Raw genomic sequence first — 24,721 nt, forward strand, 5'->3', positions numbered from 1 at the left:
GTTGTTGTTGTTTGCTTGTGTGATTGATTTTTTTGTTCCTGGCTTTTGAGTTTGTTTTTTGAAACGAGGTTTCTCTGTGTAGCCTTGCCTGTCCTGGAACTAACGATGTAGAACAAACTGGCCCCAAACTCACACAGATTCACCTGCTGCTGCTTCCTAATTGCTGGGATTAAAGGCACGTGGCAAAACTGCTTGGCTAACCTGCCTAGTCTGGATACTGTTATTCTTGTGTTTTCAGTGTTGACTATTTGGTATTGGAAAATCAATTGATGATCTCTTCTCTAGGGAAGACAATTTCTCTAACTCAGGATTTTAAGTTACCTATAGTTCTTTGTTGAGGACTTGTGGACTTTTCCCCTTCTGTTTTGGCAGGTCTATGTTGGCATTGTTCAGCAAATGCTCAGATTGTCATGTTGGTGAGATGTGATGAGCTCAGCTTCACACACACACACACACACACACACAACATATTGCTGATATTCATCAAAGCTTGGCAGGACTTCAAGTTTCTCCCCACCTTTCAAAGCTTGCACGGCATCTTCTGGTACTATGAAGTTTAATCCTTAGGGAGGGGACACAATTATGTGTAGAAAACACAGTCTCGCAGCTAATTCCCTGATGCTCTGGCTCTTACACTGTTTTTCCCCCTGTTCCGCACAGTTCTCTGAGCTTTATAAAACAAACAAACAAACAAACAAATGGAAAAGTTAATTTACATAAACCTTTGTACAAATGTACATATTTAATGTAAATGAAGTTCTCCTTTATGGATTGACATTTCCTCTAAGCCAAAGAAACACTACCTTTCAAAACACTAACAACAAACATGAATAATCCCATTTTTGAGTTTTTGGTCAGGACTGTTAAAGAGACTCCCAAAATGTACAGGCTATTACTATTGCCCATTTTGACCCTAGAGATGGAAGATTAAATATCTTCTTGCTTAACATGCCATGCACTTCAAACAGAGTTCAGAGGCCCTTGGCATGGAACTGACCGGAATGTCCCCTCCCTAAAAATTGACTTTCATAGAACCAGAAGGTTCCATGAAAGCTTCCAAAGGTGGGAAGAAACCAACAGTCCTGACCAGCTTTGATGCCTCTAAATTTGAACAACATGCAATGTGTGTGTGTTTATCTTCCAATTTCCCCCATTGTTTTATCAGTGATTTGTTTATCTTCAGACTTTCAGGTGGAAGATCACTGAAGTTGAGTTGGAGTCTAAGTATCCTATAATCATCTAAATGTCTCTCAGGGTTTTTATTAGCAGAAATTAGAGCACTCAGTTCTTAGCATCTGATCAATTATGGTGAAGGAAAATGCTGAGATATAATGCCTCGGACAGTTCCTCTTTAATGTGCCTGTATTGTCTTATCCAAAAGTCAATCCCATATAGACCTGTTGAAAGGTCTTGAGGCTCATCAAGTCATCATCACAGCAATTTCCTAGCCTTGCACCTGGACTAGATTAAGGATAGTGGTTTTCTTTTTGTTGTCATTGTTTGAATTGTCACAACCCTGTTTGAGGAGATAGGTTCTCTATAAGGCAGTTTGTAGGGGATTGCCTCATGTTCTTTAGGACACACATTGGGAATTGATGTATGATACGGGTCTTTTAAACAAAGCTTTGAAATTTTGACTCTTGCTTTCATATTTATTTGTAATGGTCTATAAAATGAATCCTCAATATGTATATATGCATGCTCTATTTTATGTAAATGGTTGTTTGCTTGCCTACACCAAGCATGGTACAACCTGTATGCCTGGTGCTGGCAGAAGCACAAGGACGATGTCTTACTCCCTGCAACTGAAATTATAGGTGGCTATAAACTATGCCATTGATGGGAACCAAGCCCAGGTCCTCTGTAACAGCCCCAATTTCTTTAATCACTAAGTTTTCCCTCTCTGGAATACCATTTTTAATATGAAAGTTTTTTCTATACTTTTATACTCAGACATATTTATTGACTATTGTAGAGACAGTTCATCATTTTTTTTTATGTCTGATGAACATTGTTTTGTTTTTTGCTGACAGTATAAAATGTTAACTGTTGGTTAATTTATTAATCTGTAGTCTCATTTATATTAGCTCCTTATGTGTTTATGATGCATACTCTCGCCTAACTCTAAGTTGCACGGCTACAGAGCTTGTTCAGACTGAAGCGCATCGTAGTAGGCAAATGTCGTCATGGAAGTTAGAGAGTAATAACACAGCAGGATTCTCTGCCACCTAAATGATATATATTTGATGAAGAGAAATGACTGAATGGAAAAGGGGGCCTAGGTCGTGAGATTTATTTGATTCATAGAAAATAATTTTAATATTAAATAATATTCTTTTTCCACAATGCATTAATTGTGCCCATCATGTTTCTCGATTGGTGTCACCCTGAAAGTGCTGTTAACAATTCCCTGATAATATCCTGGTCAGCTACATGCAATGGTGCCTAATGCCTGCTGAGGAAGGTAAACACATGGAAAGTTGCTTTCAAAATAACTGCCCAGAACTAAGACTTGCTTAGTCCTATCAGCTCTTTAGTTGTCCAGATGGTCTTGCTGAAAATTTTGAATTGTTTTCTATGGTCTAATATTTTCCCCAAGGAATGGATTAGTACTATTTGCGATGGCCATATTGAGGTTTACCAATAAAATTATAATTTCTACCTTGTCTTTTTAAGAGTGTTTCATCTCACTAATTCAGATGATGATAGATTCATGAATATGAAATTGGCTAGGTTTGAGATTTTTTTGGTCAAGATTAAATATGTCTTTTAGTACAGTTAAGTGCTAGTGAATCACGGGAGGCCTTTGGAGACAGTCCTTTTCATATTTCTAATTCTATTAAGAAAAACCAACATTCATGAAATCAAGTCCCAGTACATTGACCTATTATTCTCTTCTTTCATTCTGTGCAATGCAGGAGCGTGTTCCTGACAGTCCCTCACCTGCCCCTTCCCTTGAGGAGGGCCGAAGGCCTGGCAGCCACCCATCTTCGCACCGCAGCAGCAGCGTTTCCAGTTCCCCTGCACGGACCGAGAGCTCTTCCGACAGAATCCGTAGGTCTCATACTTGTGCTTGTCACCATCTTAAACTTTATTAGGTGCAGCTGGGCTTTCTAATCAAAATGCCCTCATTCCAAATAGATCTCAAATGTGTCATGTACCGAAGCTGCCTCGCAATAGCCATTCCTCAAAATTATGTGTCCCAGTTTGGAATGCCGTGAAGGATGATGCGGCATTAACAGGTTCTGATATAACGTTCTCTCTTTGATACTCCACATAGATTTGAGCTATGAAATAGAAAATGTAAGTAATCTTCCAGATTAGTTTTTGAAGTACACAGCCAATTCCCAACTAACATCTAAGTACATCGTTTATGGTTTACTCAACTGAATGTTTTTAATGAAAAATCTCTGCCACTTTTGAAATCATCTGATTTTAACATTCATCATTATTGAATAAAGATATTCACAAATACAAACAACAGAAATTAAATTAACCACAGTAAATGTCAAAAGTCTATTTGCTCTTCATTTTAAATGATCACTGGATTAAATAAATTTAATTTTAGGAGTTCTGTCTGGAATAATCAGTAATACATATCTTCCTGTTATTATTAAAATTTTGAAGCAGGTATTTGACTTTATAAAAAACTACAATATTAGGTCTTGGGTGTGGTTAAATGAATCAAGTGCTAATAGTATTTAATGCTCTTTCAGAGGACCAGAGTTTGTTTTTTAGTACCAATATCAGGTTACTCACAATCACCTGTAACTCCAGTTCAATTTTTAATTTTTACAAGTTTTAATTTCTACACAGAAGTAATTTCTTCTATAAAATCACAGAAAAATGATCACAATCAAATTTTACTATTATTATGTTATTTTAAAACTATAGAAATTTTTACATTCATTGAATTTTCCAACTAATATTTTTTAAGACCAAGTTGATTTTCTTATCTGGTGCAAGAATAAACTAAAGATCACATATCATAGTACTTTTGTCTCTGTCTAAAGATGTTGAAATTCTTCCAAGGTCCTTCTCATCCCCCTCATTTATTACCTTAACAATGTGGCAAACACGCGCACATTTGTTTTGTAGAAAGCTCTTTATCTTGAATTATCGTGATGTTCCTCATGGTTAAACTCAGCTTTTGAATTTTTCATCAGGACTACAGCTGTGATATAGTATCTCTGGAGAATCCTGTAATGTGATAGAGAATATATACTGATGGCTATATCATTTAAGGCTACAAACCGTTAACGTTTTGAGATATTAAACATCCTGTGGGGGAAAAATATACTAGGATGACGTACTCTGTTGTCCATAAAAGTTCTGTCCCGACCTTGTGACTCACCATTGAAATTTAAAGTAATTCGAGGTTGGATGTCCGTGTTAATTCTAATAAAATCCAATGTTATTCATTAGATTCTCTATCCTTCCAGGAAAGAAAGGTTTTATACAATATATTTTTTTACTCAAATTATGCAAAATAAACAAGATTTATTTTGTTTGACCAGTTCAGTAAGTGAATTCATTGACCTGGTTCTGTGAGTCCTGAGTGTTCTCTCCTCTGAATTATAGCGGTGTTTTATCATTTCAGTTGTGACACTAGCAGAGAAAGCAATTATTTTCCAATACTTTGGTAGAGATTAATTGAAATTGAGTTTTGAAAACTACTCTTTAGATGAATTTTGAGATTCTTATGGCACACCATATTCTATGAAGCAAAACACAATAAGGATACCGAAACGATGGTTTCAGTTCTTTAAACACAGAGAACTATACTAGCTGTGGCAGGTCACTGGGGCATCACTCATTTTAAACAGACAGTGTTAAAGGGAACTTTATTGTTGAGATCACAGTTTTTCAAAATTGGGGGAAATTATATACTAAGAAGAGAACTTGATGCACAAGAACATAATATTGAATACCTCATAGGCTGTGGTTGCACTAATGTGGACAATCCACATTATTCTAACCATGGAAAATGTTTTGTTTTATGTAACAACAGACACAGTACGTGGAGTTATTGTCAGTGTTTCCTGCTTACCCTAAAGGATTACCATGAGCTAGCAATCTCCCAGGAGTATTACTAAGTGATTATAATTTCAAAGTTTGGGTAGCATATGTTTTTGATATTTTTTTTACCACAATGTTATGATGTTTTTGTGTCTGTTCCTTGTTTTGGGGTTAACAGCTGTGCATCAGAATGGATTGTCCATGAATCAGATGCTGATGGGTTTATCACCAAATGTGCTTCCTGGGCCAAAGGAGGGAGATTTGGCTGGTCATGACATGGGACATGAGTCAAAAAGAATTCACATTGAAAAAGGTAATTTGCGATTCTCTGCCGTGTCTTTTATTCTGGAAATAAAGCATGTCTATTTCTGCATCTGCAAAATAGCATAAAGGTCCTAAGTGTATAATGTTAATAAAATAAGAGACCTGATCATTAAAGGATGTCTGAATGGTGACCTGTTACTTTCCTGTTGTCCAACGGTAGGTGACAATTTCATTTTCACAGCATATTTAAAAGAGAATTATATGTCCCAAATGTTAATTTTGATATTTTAGGTTTTGTTTTTCTTTCTTAATGTACTCAAGGCCATTTTCACTTATGCAGCATGATAGAACATGAAAAAGTTTACTGAAATTATTTTTTTCTGATTTAAAAATACATGATCATTAATTCTTTTAGGATTCTTAATTGAAACTTGGTGGTCATTTCAAAAGGTGTGGCAAGTGGTGTAGATGGCGTCTTCCTTGAATGGCTTGACTGGAGGGCATCAGGATCTGTGTTTGTTCTACAGTACCCATGCAAAAAAAAAAAACAGCCAAGGAAATGGCGTGCTTGTGAACTTAATGCTGGGCAAGTGGAGAAAAGAAGACTACCGATGCTTTATGGCCTCACCTGATTGGTGGGTTCCAGTTCCTAGTGAAAGATCCTGTCTCAAAATGAACGTAGACAGCTTCTGAGGAGGAAACACCTGTGGTTAACTTCTGCTCTCCTTCCATGTGTGCTCTGTGCCACATACACACACACACACCTGCACACACGCACACACACATTTCTCATCATTAGCAAAGACTACACTGTGCAAAGATTCAGGTTTCCTATTGAAATATTTTATATCAATCTCTATATTTCTACAACCAAAGTACCAGAAATGTACATTTGAATTTCCAACTCCGTAAAGAAATTTCATTAGGAAATTGAAATGTAATTTTGTTATGCATATTGAATACTGATGCTAAAAATATAAATATATGTTTTCAAAAAACAAGTCTTGGGTTGTGATATAGAAGACTGGTTATGGTTTTTCAACTCTCATTTACTTTTAAATTTATCCTTTGATATTTGAGATTATGGTAGCCTTGCATAGCCTTTCCTTTTCCTCCTTCCACACTTTTCTATGCCTTGTGCCTTCTTGTCATCTTTAAGATTCTTGCTGGTCATGACAGGGTTTCTCTGTAGCTTTGGAAATTGTTCTAGAACTTGCTCCTTAGACCGAACTGACTTATAACTCAGAGATCCACCTGTCTCTGCACCCTGAGTGTTGTAATTAAAGGTGTATGCCACCACCACCTGGCTGGCCAGTTTTTTTAATATTAAATAAATATTTCAAATTTTATACAAATAGATTACCAGATTACCCATTTTGAAAAAAAAAATCAAATAATGTTTTTATGACTAAGAATTACTACTTTGAAACTGAGGACACACATTACTTGTCTAGTATGCACAAATACTGAGTTCAATCTTCTTCATTCAGAGAAGAAAATAGCCGGGCGGTGGTGGCACACGCCTTTAATCCCAGCACTCGGGAGGCAGAGGCAGGTGGATCTCTGAGTTCGAGGCCAGCCTGGTCTACAAGAGCTAGTTCCAGGACAGGCTCTAGAAACTACAAGGAAACCCTGTCTCGGAAAAAAAAAAAAAAAAAAAAAAAAAAAAAAAAAAAAAAAAAAAAAAAACAAAAAACAAAAACAAAAAAAAAACAGAGAAGAAAAGTACTTGAATAAAAAATTCTTTTTAAATACAGATTAAGTAATCCTAGGAAAATGCTTATGAAACATTTTCCTAAAATGGGTTACAGCTTTACTAAATCCCCTGGGGAGAAAAAAAATGTAAATATTTGCAAAAAACACTATTAGTTCTTTGGATCATCCATGGGAACGTAGTAGTCTTCTCTATGTTTAAATTTAACATGTTAAAGTGGAGATACTATTGAAAAATAGCAACAATAAGAAACATTTTTGGTTATTTTTTGTATATTATTATTGTGGGTTTTTTTGGGGGGCGGGGGTTCGAGACAGTTTTTCTCTGTATCTTTGGAGCCTGTACTGGAACTAGCTCTTGTAGGCCAGGCTGGTCTCAAACTCACAGAGATCCGCCTGCCTCTGCTTCCTGAGTGCTGGGATTAAAGGCATGAGCCACCACAGAGACTACCTCAACATTAGTAGTCTATAGAGTTCCAGGGCCTCTACATTTCTTACTGTAATATTTCCATGCATTTCTTCTTCAATATTGGAGAAAATCTGTGTCATATATTGTTTCACTCATATTTAATAAATGATCATTGTACCACAGATTATAAAAATTGACATAGGACATTTTATGCAAAATTAAGTTTTTCAGTAATACTTTAATATAAGAATTAATTAGATAAGCAAAAGAGTCATTTTATGCAAAGGCTCAGCAAAAGAAGAAATCTCTACAGAAAATGAGCGACTGTTCTCCATGGATGCTGTTGAGCATCCATGTGCAATGCTATGAGGGGGCTGTAGGTCTGACTCAGCCAGTGAGGGCGGGAACTACTTCAAAGCCTAACGATCTGGTTGCATCCCTGGAAACCATATTATCCTGAAGTCTGTCCTCTGATTCATAAATATCCTTCTTGATAAAAAGTATCAGATATTTTTTATATCAGATATGGGCAGTTGTCTGATGCTATACAATGGGTATCAATATATTAGGGCTTAATTTTCCAGAACATTGGTGTCAAAGGCTGGGAATTAAAATATGACATCTAGAGATGACAATGAAGGGATAGTAAAGACAAAACTAATCTGATAGCCACAACATTGAATCCTATGGAAAACTCGATGAAGAATTCTACAACTTTGTGTTTCACGTTGACAGACATGTAATATCCTTGAGTTACAAGTTTAACCAAACTACTTATTTTTTTCTATAATTATCATGCTTACTGTCATGGAACATTTTTAAAATGGCATGTGTTGAGCTTGGTCTCTTATTTTTCTTGTATACCTGTGACCCCACAAATTTACTATATTTTCTTTTTTTCCTTTGGAAATTCTTTATTCATTAATATGCTTTCTCTTTTTATTGGATAACCTCTGACTCATCTAAACATAATTATAATTAAACCAAATTATATAAGCACTGGTACTAATTGAGATTGAATTGCCAGAAAATACTAAAGAATAGAAAGGAATGAAACCACGGGTGTTGGTTACATTCTTTTTTAAATTTGTTATTATTATTATTAAAAATTTCTGCCTCCTCCCCGCCTCCAATTTCCCTCTTCCTCCTCTTATTTCCCTCCCCTTCCCTCTCTTGTCTGAAGAGCAGTAAGGGTTCCCTGCCCTGTGGGAAGTCCAAGGTCTTTCCTCCTACATTCAGGTCTAGGAAGGTGAGCATCCAAACAGGCTAGGCCCCTCCAAAGCCAGTAGGTGCAGCTGGATCATAACCCAGTGCCATTGTTTTTGGCTTCTCAGCAGCCCTCATTGTCCGTCATGTTCAGGGAGTCTGGTTTTATCCCATGCTTTTTCAGTCCCAGTCCAGCTGGCCTTGGTGAGCTCCCATTAGATAGTAAGGTGTAAGTAAATATTATCTCTCCTTGGTGCTATGTTTAAATATACAGCATTATGACTATGGCTATATATCACACCTTCTTATTTTGTTAATGTTATTTATCACAGCAGTGGTTTCTAAATTGTTTTTCTCTCAGAAGAAAGACACTGTCCAAGTCACAAGTGTATCCCAATATTGTATATACAAAATTAGATGTTTACCATTCTAGCTGGAATATGAATCTACCATTGATTTCAAATCATGGAAATTTTAAGAGATGTTGATATAATTATAGTGTCTTGTTTTATGTTGCTCTTTCTCTTGGAAGAAATCTCTATCTCTTTCATCTCTTTCTAGCATACTGAATTAATAGGAAATATTCATGGGCTTTCTAGATTGATAGAGTCTCCTAAATTAAAAAATTTTTTCATTACTCATTTATCATGTCCCTCACAATAGCCCTGAAACTACTCATATCAGTATTGAACAACTAACTTTATTTAGAGAAATATGTAGAAAATTTAATTATATATTCATGTCATTTTTGGTTTGAACTTTTTATGTGTAATTTGCTTTCTAACGACTAAATCATTCACAAGGCAATAATTCTTAAGAAAACATTGATACTTTGCATAGATAACAAGATTCATTTTCATGCCTGAAATGATTGTAGTGTGAAGTCTTAATCATCAATAACTTTTAACCGTGTTATATCTTCCTTAATATTAAAATTCTATTGACTATATTCTATGTGACTAAAAACAAGTTGCTATCAGCTCATTGTCCAGAAGCTTTATAAGTATTTGGGTTCAGTAAGCAAATAACAGAGTGGATGCTCTCATTCTTTTTTTTTTTAAATAAAGAACACTCCAATGAAGTTTGAGCCTTAGGAAGGTTTAGTTAAAGCACATTTAAAATATAAAAAGAAAACTTTTGTATAAGAAAGAACAGACATGTAAAACTTAGGTAGAAATCCCAGGCACATAGAGGAAAGTTTGTTAAGATTATAAACTTTCATTAAAGACAAAGTTCATAAAATAAACGTTCTCAGTACAACTCTGATTCTGTAAATACAAGTTAAAACTTTGTTACAGTGTCTTTTCAAAAAATTATTTATTTTATTTTTTGAGATTTTAGTATAATTACATTACTCTCCCATCCCTTTCGTTACTCCAAGCTCTCACATACACCCCTCCAGCATCTCTTGAAAATTCATATTCATGGCCTCTTTCAATATTTTGTTGTTATGGACATATGTGCGTGTATATACATACACATATAATATATATATATATGTGTGTGTGTGTGTGTAAGGGTTGCATATATATGTGAGAGTATTATGTATTTATGTATATATGTACACACATCTCCTAAACACATAAGTAAACTATGCTTTATAAATATCTAAACTCTAAACTTTATAAATATCACAAATTTCCTGGTGCTCTCTGGTTTTGGAAACACCAAGGATCTTTTCTCTCTGAGCATTGATGAGTCAACAGACAGCACTGTAGAGGTACGTGGGATTTCACAGCTTGCATGGCTTCTGTCCTATGGTCCCTAGAGGTGACAAGGGAATGAAGATGTAACAGACACACTGCCACACAAAAAACAGAGAAACTAAGACAAGATGGTCTAGGCTTTCAGATGGAGAAGGCTTAGCAAGCCTGCAGCTCAAAATGTACATTTTATAAATATGTACAGAGAAGCAAAATTGTTGTATAAAATGAATGAGGAGGCAGGGTCATTTCAGATAAACATAAAGATTAGATTAGTCTATACAGCTCAGCAAAGATGGAGGTTTGGCTAACAGTATGAGCAGATTCTGTACTAATGCAGTCTTCAGGCTGTGAATATCAGTGTGGATACAGCTACAGGAAACATTTTACGTTCATACTATTGACATCCACATTAAAACCTATAGAAAGCTTTTGCCATCTCTCAGAGGCTCACTTTGGGAAGACTTTGTGTAGTTGGCCTTTGCTTTGGGCTGTCAACCAGCTCCCAAATAAAGACACTTATCAGTTATAAATGCGAGGCCTTAGCTTAGGTATGTTCCACAAACTCTTTTAACTTAATTTAACCTGGTTCTCTTCATCTATGTTTTGCCTCGGGGCTTTTTACCTTTTTTTTCATTCTGTATGACCATCTTTCCTGCTTCCTCCGTGTCTGGCTGGCTGGTCCCTAACATCTCTTTTTTTTTCTTCCTGAGCCTAATTTGTCCTCCTACTTACTCTCCCTGCTTAGAAGTTTCAGCTCAGGGCTTCACTTACTCTACACACTAGGAAATGTAGATCTAAGATTATTACGACATGATGCAGTATTTAGTAAATATGCATTAGAATAAAAATGAGTAAACAAATTAGGCTCTTCATGCTCATTCCCTCTTGTCCCTTCTCTACCTCCCGTCTTCTCACTCCTTCACTCTCCTCCCATAGTTAAAGCATTTCTTTCACTTGTTTCCTCTTATGCAAATATGCTTTCATCAACACAATGTGAACTCATTTTGTTTCTGAGAAAAAGAATACTTTATTTCATCGGCGTCTTCTTCAAGATACCAGCATTTTAGAGAAGGATAAATTTGAGGAGAGATATTTAAGAGACTTTTTTAAGACCATAGAACATTTCCTACACTTAGAGTGGATTGCTTTGTAGTCTCTCATTCTCTGCATGTTTATTGGTTGTGAGTCTCTGTATTAATCAACATAAATTTAAAAAAATAATCTCCCTTTGGAAGGTTGAGCGAAGCACTAATATATGGGGATAAAGATCAGTACTTAGAGGTCATTTATTACTCTAACTATTCAAAAGAATAATACTAGTGAATTCTCCCTTATGACATATGACTGACCTTGAGGATGATTTTGGAACTAGACTGGTACCAGGCATGGATTTCATTTTATGTGACAGGTTTTATATCTACCTGAAAAAAGCATGATTGGTTGCTCCCATAACACCATTGCTACTTCTGCACAAATGGTTAGATCTATTCACCACAGATAGGAAATATAAACAAACTAGTTGCCCATCAATGAATATGTAATGAAGATATAGTTCACATACACAGTGGAATTTTACCAGCTGTTGTGGAATACTCGTGTATATAGGTTGAGCTATTATAATCACTCACAGTGAAGTAATCCAGAGCCATAAAGACAAATGCTATGCATTCTCTATCATATATAATTGGAGTATACAAAGATGCCTGGAAACTGGTAAGGAGGAGTGTGGGTAAGATTTCAAAGAAAGGAGGTGAGAAACAGAAAGTATGAAGGAGAAAATAGGAATACTGGAACAGGAAGGGTTAAGTGGTAGGAGATGGGAGAGTATGGTAGAGAGGGAGTATAGGAAAGGATTACAAAACTATGACCTAGACAGAGAAGAACTGGGGCAAGTTAGTACTACTATGCATGGCTTTCATCTCATGGAGTTTTCTTTATATCCAAAGAGAAAGTGGTTGGAAGAGAACAATTACAAATATCATAATGTTTATGTTTCAATGCTTGTGAATGCTTGTTGTGAAAAAATGTACTGAGTATCAACAAAAGCATATTAGTGGTAAATAATAGGATGTCTAGGTGATAGACTAGGATGAGACAGATTTGAATTTACTGAAAGTCAAAAGAGAACCACTTTGATGGGTAGGATTTCTGCCTTTGAACCTTTCATAAATATTTATGCAATGAAGTACAATTGACACATGCTGTGTGTTCCAATAATTTATAATTTTGTATTACTATATGGCTTCTAAAATATTATTATTATTATTGTTATTATTATTATCTGGCTCAGGTGAGTTGGAGGTAAAAAGCCATTACTGATACATTACAATGCTATTTCCAAATGTAAGTCTACTTCACTTACAATTTATCAATCATTACAAATATGTCATTTTATTTTTAGTAAGGTTTTTGAACAGCTTTTTGTAGATTAATTGATGAATTAATAATCTATCATTTTTTAATTCAGCAGTTTGTTGAAACAGTGTCTATTTTGGCTGGTTTTGGTTGACAATGTGCATGAGCTGATGTGCAAGAGATTGTCAAAAGCTTTGTAACACGTTACATATATACACTTTAGAATCACTCCACACTACAATTTCATTTTGGAAATACTGAGTTAATTAACCTTGCTTTGTAGAGTTCTATTCTTATTTTTTTAATTTAGTAAATGAACAGATAGCTTTCTCTCAACCAACATGACATTTTCTATTTTTCTCTGATTAAATTCATTAGAAACATGCCAAAATGGTCATTATAAGTTTAGCCATTCCAAGAGATAGCCTAGTTGTTGTTAACCTAATACAATAATATAACCCAAGTGCTGAGTTTCCAAAGAGAATAAGTTACTCTGTGTGCTATCGCTATTTTTATAGAAAAAATGATAGGAATCTATGTCATGCATTTCAATATGATGTGTTTCAAGTTCTGACTTCAGATAGAAATTACAAATTTGGCACATGATTGTATAATGAAAAGTTGACTTCTCAAAAGACAAATTGACTGTTTGCTCATGGCTGACTCCCATTAAATCTAGATAAATGTCTTCTACTTTATCAAGACACAGAATCTTACCCTGTAGCTTGGGAAAGCATGAAACTTTATGTTTAGTTCAGGCTGGCTTCCATCCTGGAATCATTACTTTTAACTAGACTTCCAAGTCCCAGGATTCCAAGAATGGACCATCATAGGAAGTTCATATATATTTCTTTAATCACTTATTTTTTATAAGTTTAAAATCTTTTGAACTCCTCTTTTTTTTAATGGAAATTTCTGCCATGTGAAAGTATCTTTTCAATCTTGTCTAACCTACATAGTCACCTTAAACTGACATTTCTCCAGATTTCTCACAGGCCTTAGCACACATGACGACAGCTTGACGTTCCCTAGGAGATAATAGGGTGAACTTCCTGCGAAGACTGTATTCAGGGCTAACAAGCAGAGTAACGGCCAGTGTCTTCTGTGCTAAAAGAAGGTTTCATTTCTCCATCATATTGATGTGATGATTTAATACTTTCATTCATTCCTGTTTGCAGAATGTGCAGACAGAGAGCAAAACTTAAATAGTGAGATTACTGCAACTAATGCGTGTAACATATTAGATTAAAAATTAATAGAAAGTAGTGCCTATTACGTCTAAATGTATAATAACTTGATCATACTTTTAACATAATTCAAAAGAGATAATTGTTCAATATTCTAGAGAATTGGATGCAGTATTTTCTTTTGACCTTTCGTTGCCTATTAGCCACCAACCTTTTCTCTTGAAAAACTGATTGGGGAGATTTGTGTGATAACTTCTGTATGTCATAATTGGTTTTGTTCCACTAAAAGCCGTGTTTTAAATTTTGTTTAAAATCGCACGTTACTGACATGGCTAGTATCTTATGCTACAGTTTCAGAATATTAAACAAGTACAATTGTTTTAACTACTGTGAAATTGACAGATGAGGCTGAAAACCAAAAGCACCTTTCATGGGATTTTAAACACTATTTTCCTCCATATGCCATCCCAATTATTATTTAGATATTACATTCCTAATTTACTGTTAAGGTTGATTAGAATTCAAGCCTCTCAAAAGCATGCACCAAAGGTCTTGGGCTGTGGAAAACATTTTTATAAAATAATCCATTAATGCAGAGGAGTGCAACTAAATTAGTTAGCAATTTGCTGAGCATGAATTAATGAACAGAGCTTCTTCCAGCTCCCAGAGTTGTAATTTTCATAATAACCTCAGACCTTTATTTGGCAGGTTGTTTAGTTTTTTCGTTTGAAGGTTTTCATTAGTCTAATGAGGATTGTGCAAGGGCGAGCAGTCAGCACAATTTACATGGGGAAGCTATCATAATAAATGAAGCAATTTGAATAACACGCAAGGGTTTATGCAACAAGATAAGAAGAGATTGTAGAGCGAGATTTAGAGGTAACCAATACATTAGACCAACTAATAACTGAAGTAATCCCAATAAAAGGCTTAAGTGAAAGGAATGAAATTAATGATATATACAAAGTTGTAATGATATGATACATGATTCATTAGATTAATAAAATAAGTGTTCAATTGTTTTTAGTGCTTTTTGTCTAAGCTTTGTTTGCATCAGGCATTTTAATGAGGATTGTTCGCTAGATCACTTTGTTTAGTTAACTTTTAGACCATAACAGAGGTTTTTAATGATATTTCCTCCTTCTTATTTAATCTTCATAATCTTTATAGTTCATTGAGTTAATTATATGCAATATATTGTGTATGGAGATGCTTTTTAAAGTAATTGTGTATACCTACCTAAGAGGTGATTAAACTTTAGAAACAAATGCCATATATACTTCTGAATTCTTCCAAACAGATGGTTTTGCTTACTGTTTAAGTAACGTAAGATTATACTGTCCTCTAATCTCGTCCTAAAATAGAAATCACAAAGTTTCTGTCAATATTAAATTTTCACACTGATATGTAAAGTTTAGAAAAGTAATCTCGTATTTGACATGTGGGGTCAAGTTACTTTAAAAACAAGTAGAGTGTCTTATCATCATAAGCTACAAGACTAAGAAGGGCGTATCATGGAGGGCACTTCTCTTCTAATCACAAGTATGTGCTAAGTGACTAAAAATGATGGACATTTATGAATTCTTTACAATTTTGTTCTTTTCTAGGTTTGGTAGTGATAGAACGCTTCTCTGCCTTTATTACCACTCATTGTGTGTTACTGCTTAAAAGTAATGGATATTGCAGGTTCTCTTAATAATGAAAGAATCAAGGGTTTTTACCTGGTTTCATTTGTGAATATGTGAAGACTGGGTCAAGATACTTTGAAAAACTCAAGAGGACTACATAGTCTAGATATGTATAGATGCAAGTATATTTTTTAACATTTGGAATAAGACAAAAATTTAAATTATTGAATGAATTTTATTACTTTTTAATGTTTACTTCTGTAAAATAGATGACTAATAACTAATACTTTGAAGGTGCATTTCTTTAATATATACTTAGCATGAAAATAACAAGAAATATAATTCTGTGGCTTATTATTTTTGTATTCACTATAAATTTAGAACAAGTTGCAGATATCTTAATTATTAAAGGAATAACTCTACTTACTGTAAGTACATAATTATCATATAGTCTTGCAATTTGCTATATATTTTCTTGCTCTTCTAAAGTGTAATCATTATTTATTATAGACCCTACAATGAGCAAATAATCTAAAATTGTGATTTTAGCTGAGTTTATGAAATAATTTTATGTGTATCTATGTCATAAGTGCCCATCTGGGGAAGTGATCAAGCTAAATACATAGCTTGATGTAAATAACAAGGCCTTAGAATCATTCTTCCATTCTCGGTGACTCCGAACTTAAGATGTGAACTCAGGAAGTCTTTTAACTCCCTAAAACTTTAGTTTTCCATGTTTAAAAATTAAACTGACTAATGGCACCTTAAATGTCGATTTAAGAAAAAGAGTATATCTTCATCTCTATAGGTGTGCTATAGGTGTTTTGTATTTCATACACAGACAGTACAAAGTAATGAGGTAATTCTAAGTGTCCATATATAGGTTAGTATAGGAACCACACCATCACATTTTAATGCTCCCTGTGAACTATTTGTTAAAATAAATTGTTTTAAACAGCAGCTTAATCCAAAGGCCACTGGCATGTTTTGAAGTCAGAAGGTCAGAGAAACTTAACAGTGAATCTGAAGGGGAAGATAGCAGTCATAATGCATAACTGTAGTGTACATGTGGTAACATTACCAGTAGCTACTCTAGAGCGGTGCAGTAAAGTGTGTTGAGTAAAGACTGAATGATATGACTTTTCAGCTGTCTTTTGATGTGAGTGGAAGCACCGAGAACATGTCAGCAAACATATGAAGAAAGATATGAAGTAGTTTCATAGATACTTTCCCTACATGTAGGTAAAGTCACTGTGAATGATTTTTAGCAATATTTTCATAATGTTATTGCTTGTAAGACAAAGCAGATTTTTCCATTTTTGTTCATCTCCTCAGAAATTTCCTTTTTCTTCCCATGTACCAACCTCCTTGATAAAAATTTACAAATTAAATTTAAAGACACATTAATTAAAAAATTTTGAAGGTAGTATCTGATAATATGGGAAAAGATAACTATATATAAATATTTTTAGGCATAAAGCTAAACATTTATTAAAGGAGAGAGAGACAGAAAAAGAGAGAGAGAGAGAGTAGGAAAAGAAGGAGAAGAGAAAGAAAGAGGGGAGAAGCGGGGAACACTCGTGATCCAGGAAAGGAGGGCAGCAAGAGAAGAGCTATATAAATAATTTTTAAGAGTACCATTCTCAGCCAGGCGGTGGTGGCGCACGCCTTTAATCCCAGCACTCGGGAGGCAGAGGCAGGCGGATCTCTGTGAGTTCGAGGCCAGCCTGGTCTACAAGAGCTAGTTCCAGGACAGGCTTTAAAAAAGCTACAGAGAAACCCTATCTCGAAAAACAAAAAAAAAGAAAAAAAAAAAAAAAAGAGTACCATTCTCCCTAGTCACCTAAAATACATTCTCTATTTAAAGGTAACCATTTGCCTCAGGAGTTAATTTTCTACTTTCCTGTTTTCCTTTTTTTTCAGTTTATATTATAATTACACCATTCCACTTTCATTTCTTCCCTCCAAACTCTCCAACATGTCCATCTTTGCTACCATTCAAAGTCATGACCTGTTCTTTTGTTGAAGGTTGTTACATACATACGTGTGTGTGTGTGTGTGTGTGTGTGTGTGTGTGTGTGTGTGTGTAAATCTCTTGTTGGAATGCTACTTGTATTGTGTTTTCCAGGCTGATAATTTGGTATTAGATATCCAATTACTGTATTCTTCCCTGCAGAAGACCAACTCTGTCTCATAATTTTCCTCAGTTGCCTATAGTTCTTTAAGGTTGAGGACTCATGGATATTTCCTTTTCCGCATGTTGACTGTAGTTTCTGTCTCCCACCCCCCCATAGCTATTCATTCAGTCTCAAATAAACATGCAAAGGCTTATATTAATTATAAACTGTTTGACCTATTGCTCAGGCTTATTACTAACTAGCTATTACAACTTAAATGAACCCATTAATTTTTATCTTTGTTTGGCTAGCCATGTGACTTGGTACCTTTTCTCAATAAGACAGTCTCATCCGGCTTCCCCTGTGCATGGCTTATGACTGTGTCTCTGCCTTTCCTCTTCTTAGACTTCTTCTCATCTGGTTACCCTGTTTATATTTCCTGCCTGGCTACTGGCCAGTCAGCATTTTGTTAAACCAATACGAATGACAAATCTTTACAGTGTACAAGAGCATTATCCCACAGCACACATTGACATATGCATTGTAGGTGTTCTCAATCAATTCACACTTGATAGTCATGTTGTGAGACCTTATTGGGATAGCTTCTGATATTACTAGGGGACACAGTTTCATAGCACACTCCCTGATTCTCTGACTCTTACAGTATTTCTGACCGCTTTTTTTTTTTTGCAATGTTCTGAACCTTTACGCACTGAAATTGTTTTGTATAAACTCACTGGAACTGGGATTCATAACTATGTATTTTCATCTCTGATGGTCTCCACCTGTTGCAAAGAGAAGTTTCCTTAATGAGGAGCAAAGATTGCACTTATAGGGACAAATGTTTAGAATTTACTTAGTGATCATGATAACTGATTATTAAATTGCTAGTTGGTTGTAAGTTCTCCTCCAAGATGACAAGTACATAGAATTTTTTTTTTTTTCCTCTAAGGCCCACTCCACACATAGAGTTCAATACCTTCAACTTGTCTGAGAAAATATACACAGTTCCTATTTTAATGAAAACACTAGGATATATCTAGGAAAAAATAAAAAAAAACCATTATTAAGTCATAGACAAAAGGGTTCTCCTTAGGAAGGTATTGTGAATATAGTCAGTTTACCCTATACCTGAGGATGAAGGACTTCATGAATTTCACTATTCTATACAGATAAGAAAAGAAAAGGGATGGGGCTGGAGACATGGCTCAGTGGTTAAGAGCATTGCCTGCTCTTCCAAAGGTCCTGAGTTCAATTCCCAGCAACCACATGGTGGCTCACAACCATCTGAGATGAGGTCTGGTGCCCTCTTCTGACCTGCAGACAAACACACAGACAGAATATTAAATATTAAATATTAAACACACAGACATAATAAATAAATATTTAAAAAAAAAGAAAAGGGAAATGACTTATCTCTAACTGTTGTAATGGAGCAGAAATATTTAAGTGCGTCACAATATACATTTTCTTTAGTATTCTCTCATGAAGGGAGATGGTTAATTTAAGCAATGCATATTTGCTTGCTACTGTTTGTCATCTAAAAAGCATGCCGAAAGGAAAGGTGAAAATTTGAAAATCTCATGTATTGTGTTTAGAATATATCCGTGTCCCTTCTTTATCCTCTGGCAGTTTTACCACCAACACTCACCCAACTTTGTGTCTTTACATTTTTTAATCCATTGTGTCCCAGGAAGGGGGAGAAGGAGGGGCGGGAAGGGGGAGGAGGAGCGGAGGGAGGGGGAGGAGGAGGGAAGGGAAGGAGATGGAAATTTTTAAATATAAAAAAAAATAAACCATGAGAAAGAAAAAAAAAAGAAATATTTAAGAACTATATATAAAAGGATGATAATAATATTAACAAAAGAAATATAAACTCTAAAGATACCTTTTTCTTTCCATTGGTTTTATATAGATAAGAAACCAAGAATCCAACCAAATCTAAAATCTTATGGTATATACAAATTAATAACAATGATATAAAAATAAGATTTATTTTTTCTCTTTCAACTCAAAATCTCTCCCTATATGATAACATGCTTTAATATCTGATTAATAATTTTAAAGTTTTAATGCTGAAAATATGCCTGACCAAAATCAATGATTTTGCCATAAATATCAGTAGATTTTTAAGAATATGTCAACCTAAAGGACATTAAATATTTAAAAAGTTCCATAGAATTCTGTAGTAGCTAATTTATAAAACTTCTAGAAACAAAATTGTTGAAACCAATTCCCCTGCAAATACCACAGGGCATCTTTAGAGACAAAAAACATTGACTCTTAACACCATATAAAAATGTCACTGAAATGTCATGAAAATTTAATTTTTTCATTTAATTATTGCAGAAGACTTTTGTTTTATGATGATTAGCACTTTATCATCAAAATTTATAAAACCCTATAAACAAGATAAACTCACACACGTATTGAAAATGTGTTATAGAGAATGATGTAAATCCAAATTGCAATGTGCACATGCTTCAAGAAAAGAAATAAATGCACTTAGGTTTCAAGTAAAAATGCATTTTTATGTTACTTTCCAGGATTTTCTTCTCATTGAAGGCATTAGATTGTTTATTTGAATAATTAAATGCCAAAACTTTTTTTTTTCTATCTCATACATTATCATCATGCAAAACCCCTGTTAAATAAAATAAAACATATAGGCCGATATTAAGATTGTAAAAACACTTCCTTGTGTAATTGATACTCATTGTTAAGAAAGGAAAAGGTCTTCCCTTGTAAATTATTTCCACCTAGGAAGAAAACATTCTAAATTGAAGTTTCTGTGGTACCCTTTGCAGTCATTTTCCTTTTAATTAAATTAGAAACTTGATTATTCATAAGTAATACCGTCATCATTTGGACTTCTTCTTATTTAAAACTGTGCCTGTGAAAATGAGAGATAATTAAAATGTTTCCTATCAGGAGCTTTTACATTTCATATGTTTAAGATAGGAAACATGTTATAATCTGTACAACTGATACGGTTTAAAACACCTATGCATACGTACAGGAAGAGAATGATAGTATTAACAGATAACTCATGATATAATTTTAAATTTGGATGATTAATCAATGGCTTATAATTTCCTCAGATTTTTATTCAGGCAATATTCTAGATGCTGAGGTCAAATTCATTAGAGACAACATTTTTGTGCTGGAGCAGTTGCATTAATTGTATAATGTAAACTCAATTGTAATAAACCTTCAGGTAGCTATGACGTCCATCATTCTGTATCCATTATCAAAGATCTTTATTAAACTATGAGAATTAGGTTTTTAAATATGATGAGGATTCCATAAGGAATCTAGGAAACTGAAACATAGTATCAGGTCCATTCATTAGGGATAGTTATGGTGATGTATGGTTCTACAATAACCCACATCTAAAATCTCTCCTTAGAATGACAAGACCAAAAGCATTTGTAATTATATTTACTTTTGAAAGATTATGGTTTATAGTTAAAACAGAAGAGGCATCCTGTCATTTTCTAAACCCGTTAAATGTGACAGAATCTATTTTTCTGCCAAGTTGTGAGGACCAGGCAGAGAGCAAATTTGCTGTGGTCAGCTAAGTGTAACCACTGGGCAGGAAAGTGAATTTAATAATGCATTATTGTTCTTCACTGAAGGTGAACTGTTACAGTGCCTTTGTTATGGCAGACTTTGCCTCTGCTTAGGTTTCCAGATGCTGTGTAGATTACCTGATTAAAACCTCTAATGCATGATAAAATGTACCAGGTATACTTTTCTATTAGCTGAAATGCATTCCTGTTAGGGCCATAATATGGAATCTAATTGGAAATATTTTCCAATTATATTACCCCATGTATTCATAGTATAAATAAGCATTTGATATATAAGTGGAGAATAAATTATATAGAAACTTTAGTATATACAGCTTATCTTAAAGCAATAGCATGTTATTTTGTTAACACTAAAAATAAATTTCTAATGTCAGGAAACACTTATGAGTATAATGTTTCAAATCATGGATAAATCATGCTTTTCACATAATAAAACTAGATGAGACTATTTGAAATAGAATTATTTCATGACTATATTATTTCCATTGCCATATCTTTTTTGATTATGTATTCTTTTAAATAAGGCAAAACTTTCTGCTATTAAGCATGTTGATTAGCTTTAGTGCTTTGCAAAGTTTTAGTACTTATTTGATTGAAAACTACTTTAAAAATATTATTGTTTCCTCTTAATTTTGCCCTAATTGAAATTCACTAAAATGTGCACACAATAATATCCAAAAATACTTAGATAGAAATACAATCTTTAAGATTGTAGATACATGTAGGGAATTTGTACATGTAAATGTGAGTTTTTCTATTGATTATAGGTGTCATTAAGATTTTCAAGGTATTTATGAATATAATGCATATTTTGGGCTTCTATTAGCTCGATATATATTGTTATTGTTGAAAATCAAAGAGATAATTTCATAACTAAGTTATAACACATTTTTGCTTTGTTCTCCAAAGCCCTTCAAAAGAAGTATTTCTTGAAATCCATAACTGAAAGGGTGCATACATACTAATCTCTGGTTGTCATTGTTGAACTTTGCAGTAAAGAGGCAGAGAAAAGCATTTTTTCTGAATACCAAGAGCATCCATCAATGAATATCACTACGGGCCATAGAACATGCAAGTTCAAAAGACAGAATCAAACCAGGAATTGATGAAAATAAAAATAACAGCTGTGCTTATGGAAGTGTTTATAAAACAGAGATGGAGAAAATTATCTTCTCCATTCTTTTTTCTTGAAGCCATGTGTGCATTATAGAGGCATATCAATTTAAATTATATCTCCACTTAGACTATACATTCTAAACATTTAAATTCTAAATTGTAGCATTAAAATATGTACAACTATGCAATAATCAAGAATGAGAAGTGATTTGCAGTGTGATGATTATAAAGAAATATCAATCACTGCCCATAGTAATTTAAACTCTTCAGTTATCTTATTGACTTGACAGTCCTGTTTTTTTTTTTTTTTTTAAGGACAAGAAAGATTTAGGAATATTGAAACATAACAAGTCTGTTTTGATCATAAAATCATATTATGTAAAAAAATGAGAGTTTTCTTATAAGGGAGGTTTGAATACTGGAAATTTACATTAGGCTTAATATATTTGTGTGGTCGTTAAGTAAATAGTCTTGCTTATGCTTCTAAAATCTCCAGAAATTTTGGAAGATTATTATTGTTCATTGCTCCCAGAGAGTTGATGTAAAGATTTCAATAGCTTGTGCTCTTCATTATCTTAAAATTTAAGGAAATCTTTCTTCCAAAGGCTTAGTATCAAACCATTAAAAGGATATTATCCTCAGATTTCATCTTAAAGGCATCATCTTTACCATCAGAAGTCACCTTCACTCTCTCTGGATGTTGTAGTTCCTCTGACACTCAAAGGAGTGTAGTCTGGTCTTCTGGAATGGCTTTTTTTTTTCATTCTTTTTTAAAATTTATTTATTTATTATGTATACAATATTCTGTCTGTGTGTATGCCTGCAGGCCAGAAGAGGGCACCAGACCTCATTACAGATGGTTGTGAGCCACCATGTGGTTGCTGGGAATTGAACTCAGGACCTTTGGAAGAGCAGGCGGTGCTCTTAACCTCTGAGCCATGTCTCCATCCCCAGGAATAGCTTTTATTATTTACCAACATCACAGATAGAAAGGCTGTTGTAGTGGAGAATACAGTCCCTGAGCTCAATTGCAACTCTAGTAAAGGTTCTCAATCTTTGCATGGTACCTGCAGTTGATAAAGACATGACTTACTGTAGGAATTATGCAGTGTTCACATTCCTCTTCCAGTTTACATCCTCTGAAATATCTTCTCCACAATCTTCTCCTTCCTTATAACACCTCTAAAGGAAGGAAGCAGGACTTTCAATGCTTTCCTTTATGTGTCTTTCTTTCTAAGACCTCGCTAACGAAACGCTTGTCCTGGGAGTAACTGCTTTCCTTGAAAGAATACAAAGCATCATAAACAAGTACATTTTAGAGCTCTGGTCTCCTGTCACTATTATATTGAAATAATGAAACTGACAGCAACACCAAGTGTTTTATCCTAAAATTCAATTAGATTGTTAACCTTAGTATTATTTCAATACTCTGTATTCTCTCACAGTTAGGAACAGGCAGTGTGGAATGTCTAAAAGGGCAATGGCTGGGAGAGCAGCATTTATTTAAAGTACCAGAAATGCTACTGTCTTATGAGATGCAGATCATGATGATTATGCTTGTAATTTTTAGAGAAGGGTGAAAGAGTCCATTGAAAGTCCAGAAAGTAGCATCTGTGAATGCATTTATTTTTATTTTTGTGAATTGCACTTTATTTCATGGAAAAAGCAGAAATATATTTTGTTTGTATACATATGTGTCAGTAGAAATCACTCCAGTGTGTGGGAGGAGCCCATCTCATCATTTATTCCTCACACTTTTGTTTAGTAAATAAAGGATATAGTTCATCGTGTAGACAAAGCACTAATGAAAGCCATCAGACTTGGAGTGACGTTGTAGTTGCTGGCTGAACACAATGACTGTGGAAAGTCTTCTATGAAAGTCTAATACTTTTGCTTCATTATTTTCATTTATTTCTTTTCAAATTATAAATATTTTCTCACAAAGTTGGCTATTGTCATTTGACTTTCACCAATATCTTAAATTACAAATTAATAAATGACCGTAAGCTACAAAATATACTGAAAAAGAAACAATGCCAGGAAAAATGAGAACCATGAGCATCAACTTTGCGTTTACTGTCGTCTGCTTTTCTGTTCATCTGGAGTCAAAACCAAATATGTAGTAACTGCTCAACATCACACTGCATAAAATCAAAATGAAAATACAAGGAGCAGCACAGTTTCTGATAGAGGAAACAAGCTGAAGCCGAAATTATCTAAGCATGACAAGTCCTTTGCTCTCATGAAATATACTATATGAAATATATCAACAATAAAGAATAGATATTTTGGTTTCCTTTCCTGTTATTGTGATAAAATACACAAAACAAAGCATCGTAAAGGATGAAAGGATTTCTTTAGCTGACAATTCCAAGTTAATGTCCATCGTTGTCAGGAAGTCAAGGCAA

General features: G+C 34.3%; 1 protein-coding gene across 1 annotated transcript in view; it reads left to right on the forward strand.

The window, feature by feature from the left end:
- Dach1 (dachshund family transcription factor 1) overlaps nucleotides 1-24,721 on the forward strand; it is a 364,433-nt gene that overhangs the window by 251,336 nt on the left and 88,376 nt on the right. Inside the window, exons 6-7 of the mRNA XM_038310234.1 lie at nucleotides 2,919-3,054; nucleotides 5,198-5,332. Coding sequence (XP_038166162.1) covers nucleotides 2,919-3,054; nucleotides 5,198-5,332 — 271 coding nt within the window. The remainder of the gene's footprint in view (nucleotides 1-2,918; nucleotides 3,055-5,197; nucleotides 5,333-24,721) is intronic.

This window comes from Arvicola amphibius, chromosome 13, assembly GCF_903992535.2.
Source record: "Arvicola amphibius chromosome 13, mArvAmp1.2, whole genome shotgun sequence".
In the NCBI taxonomy this organism is placed as follows: domain Eukaryota; kingdom Metazoa; phylum Chordata; class Mammalia; order Rodentia; family Cricetidae; genus Arvicola; species Arvicola amphibius.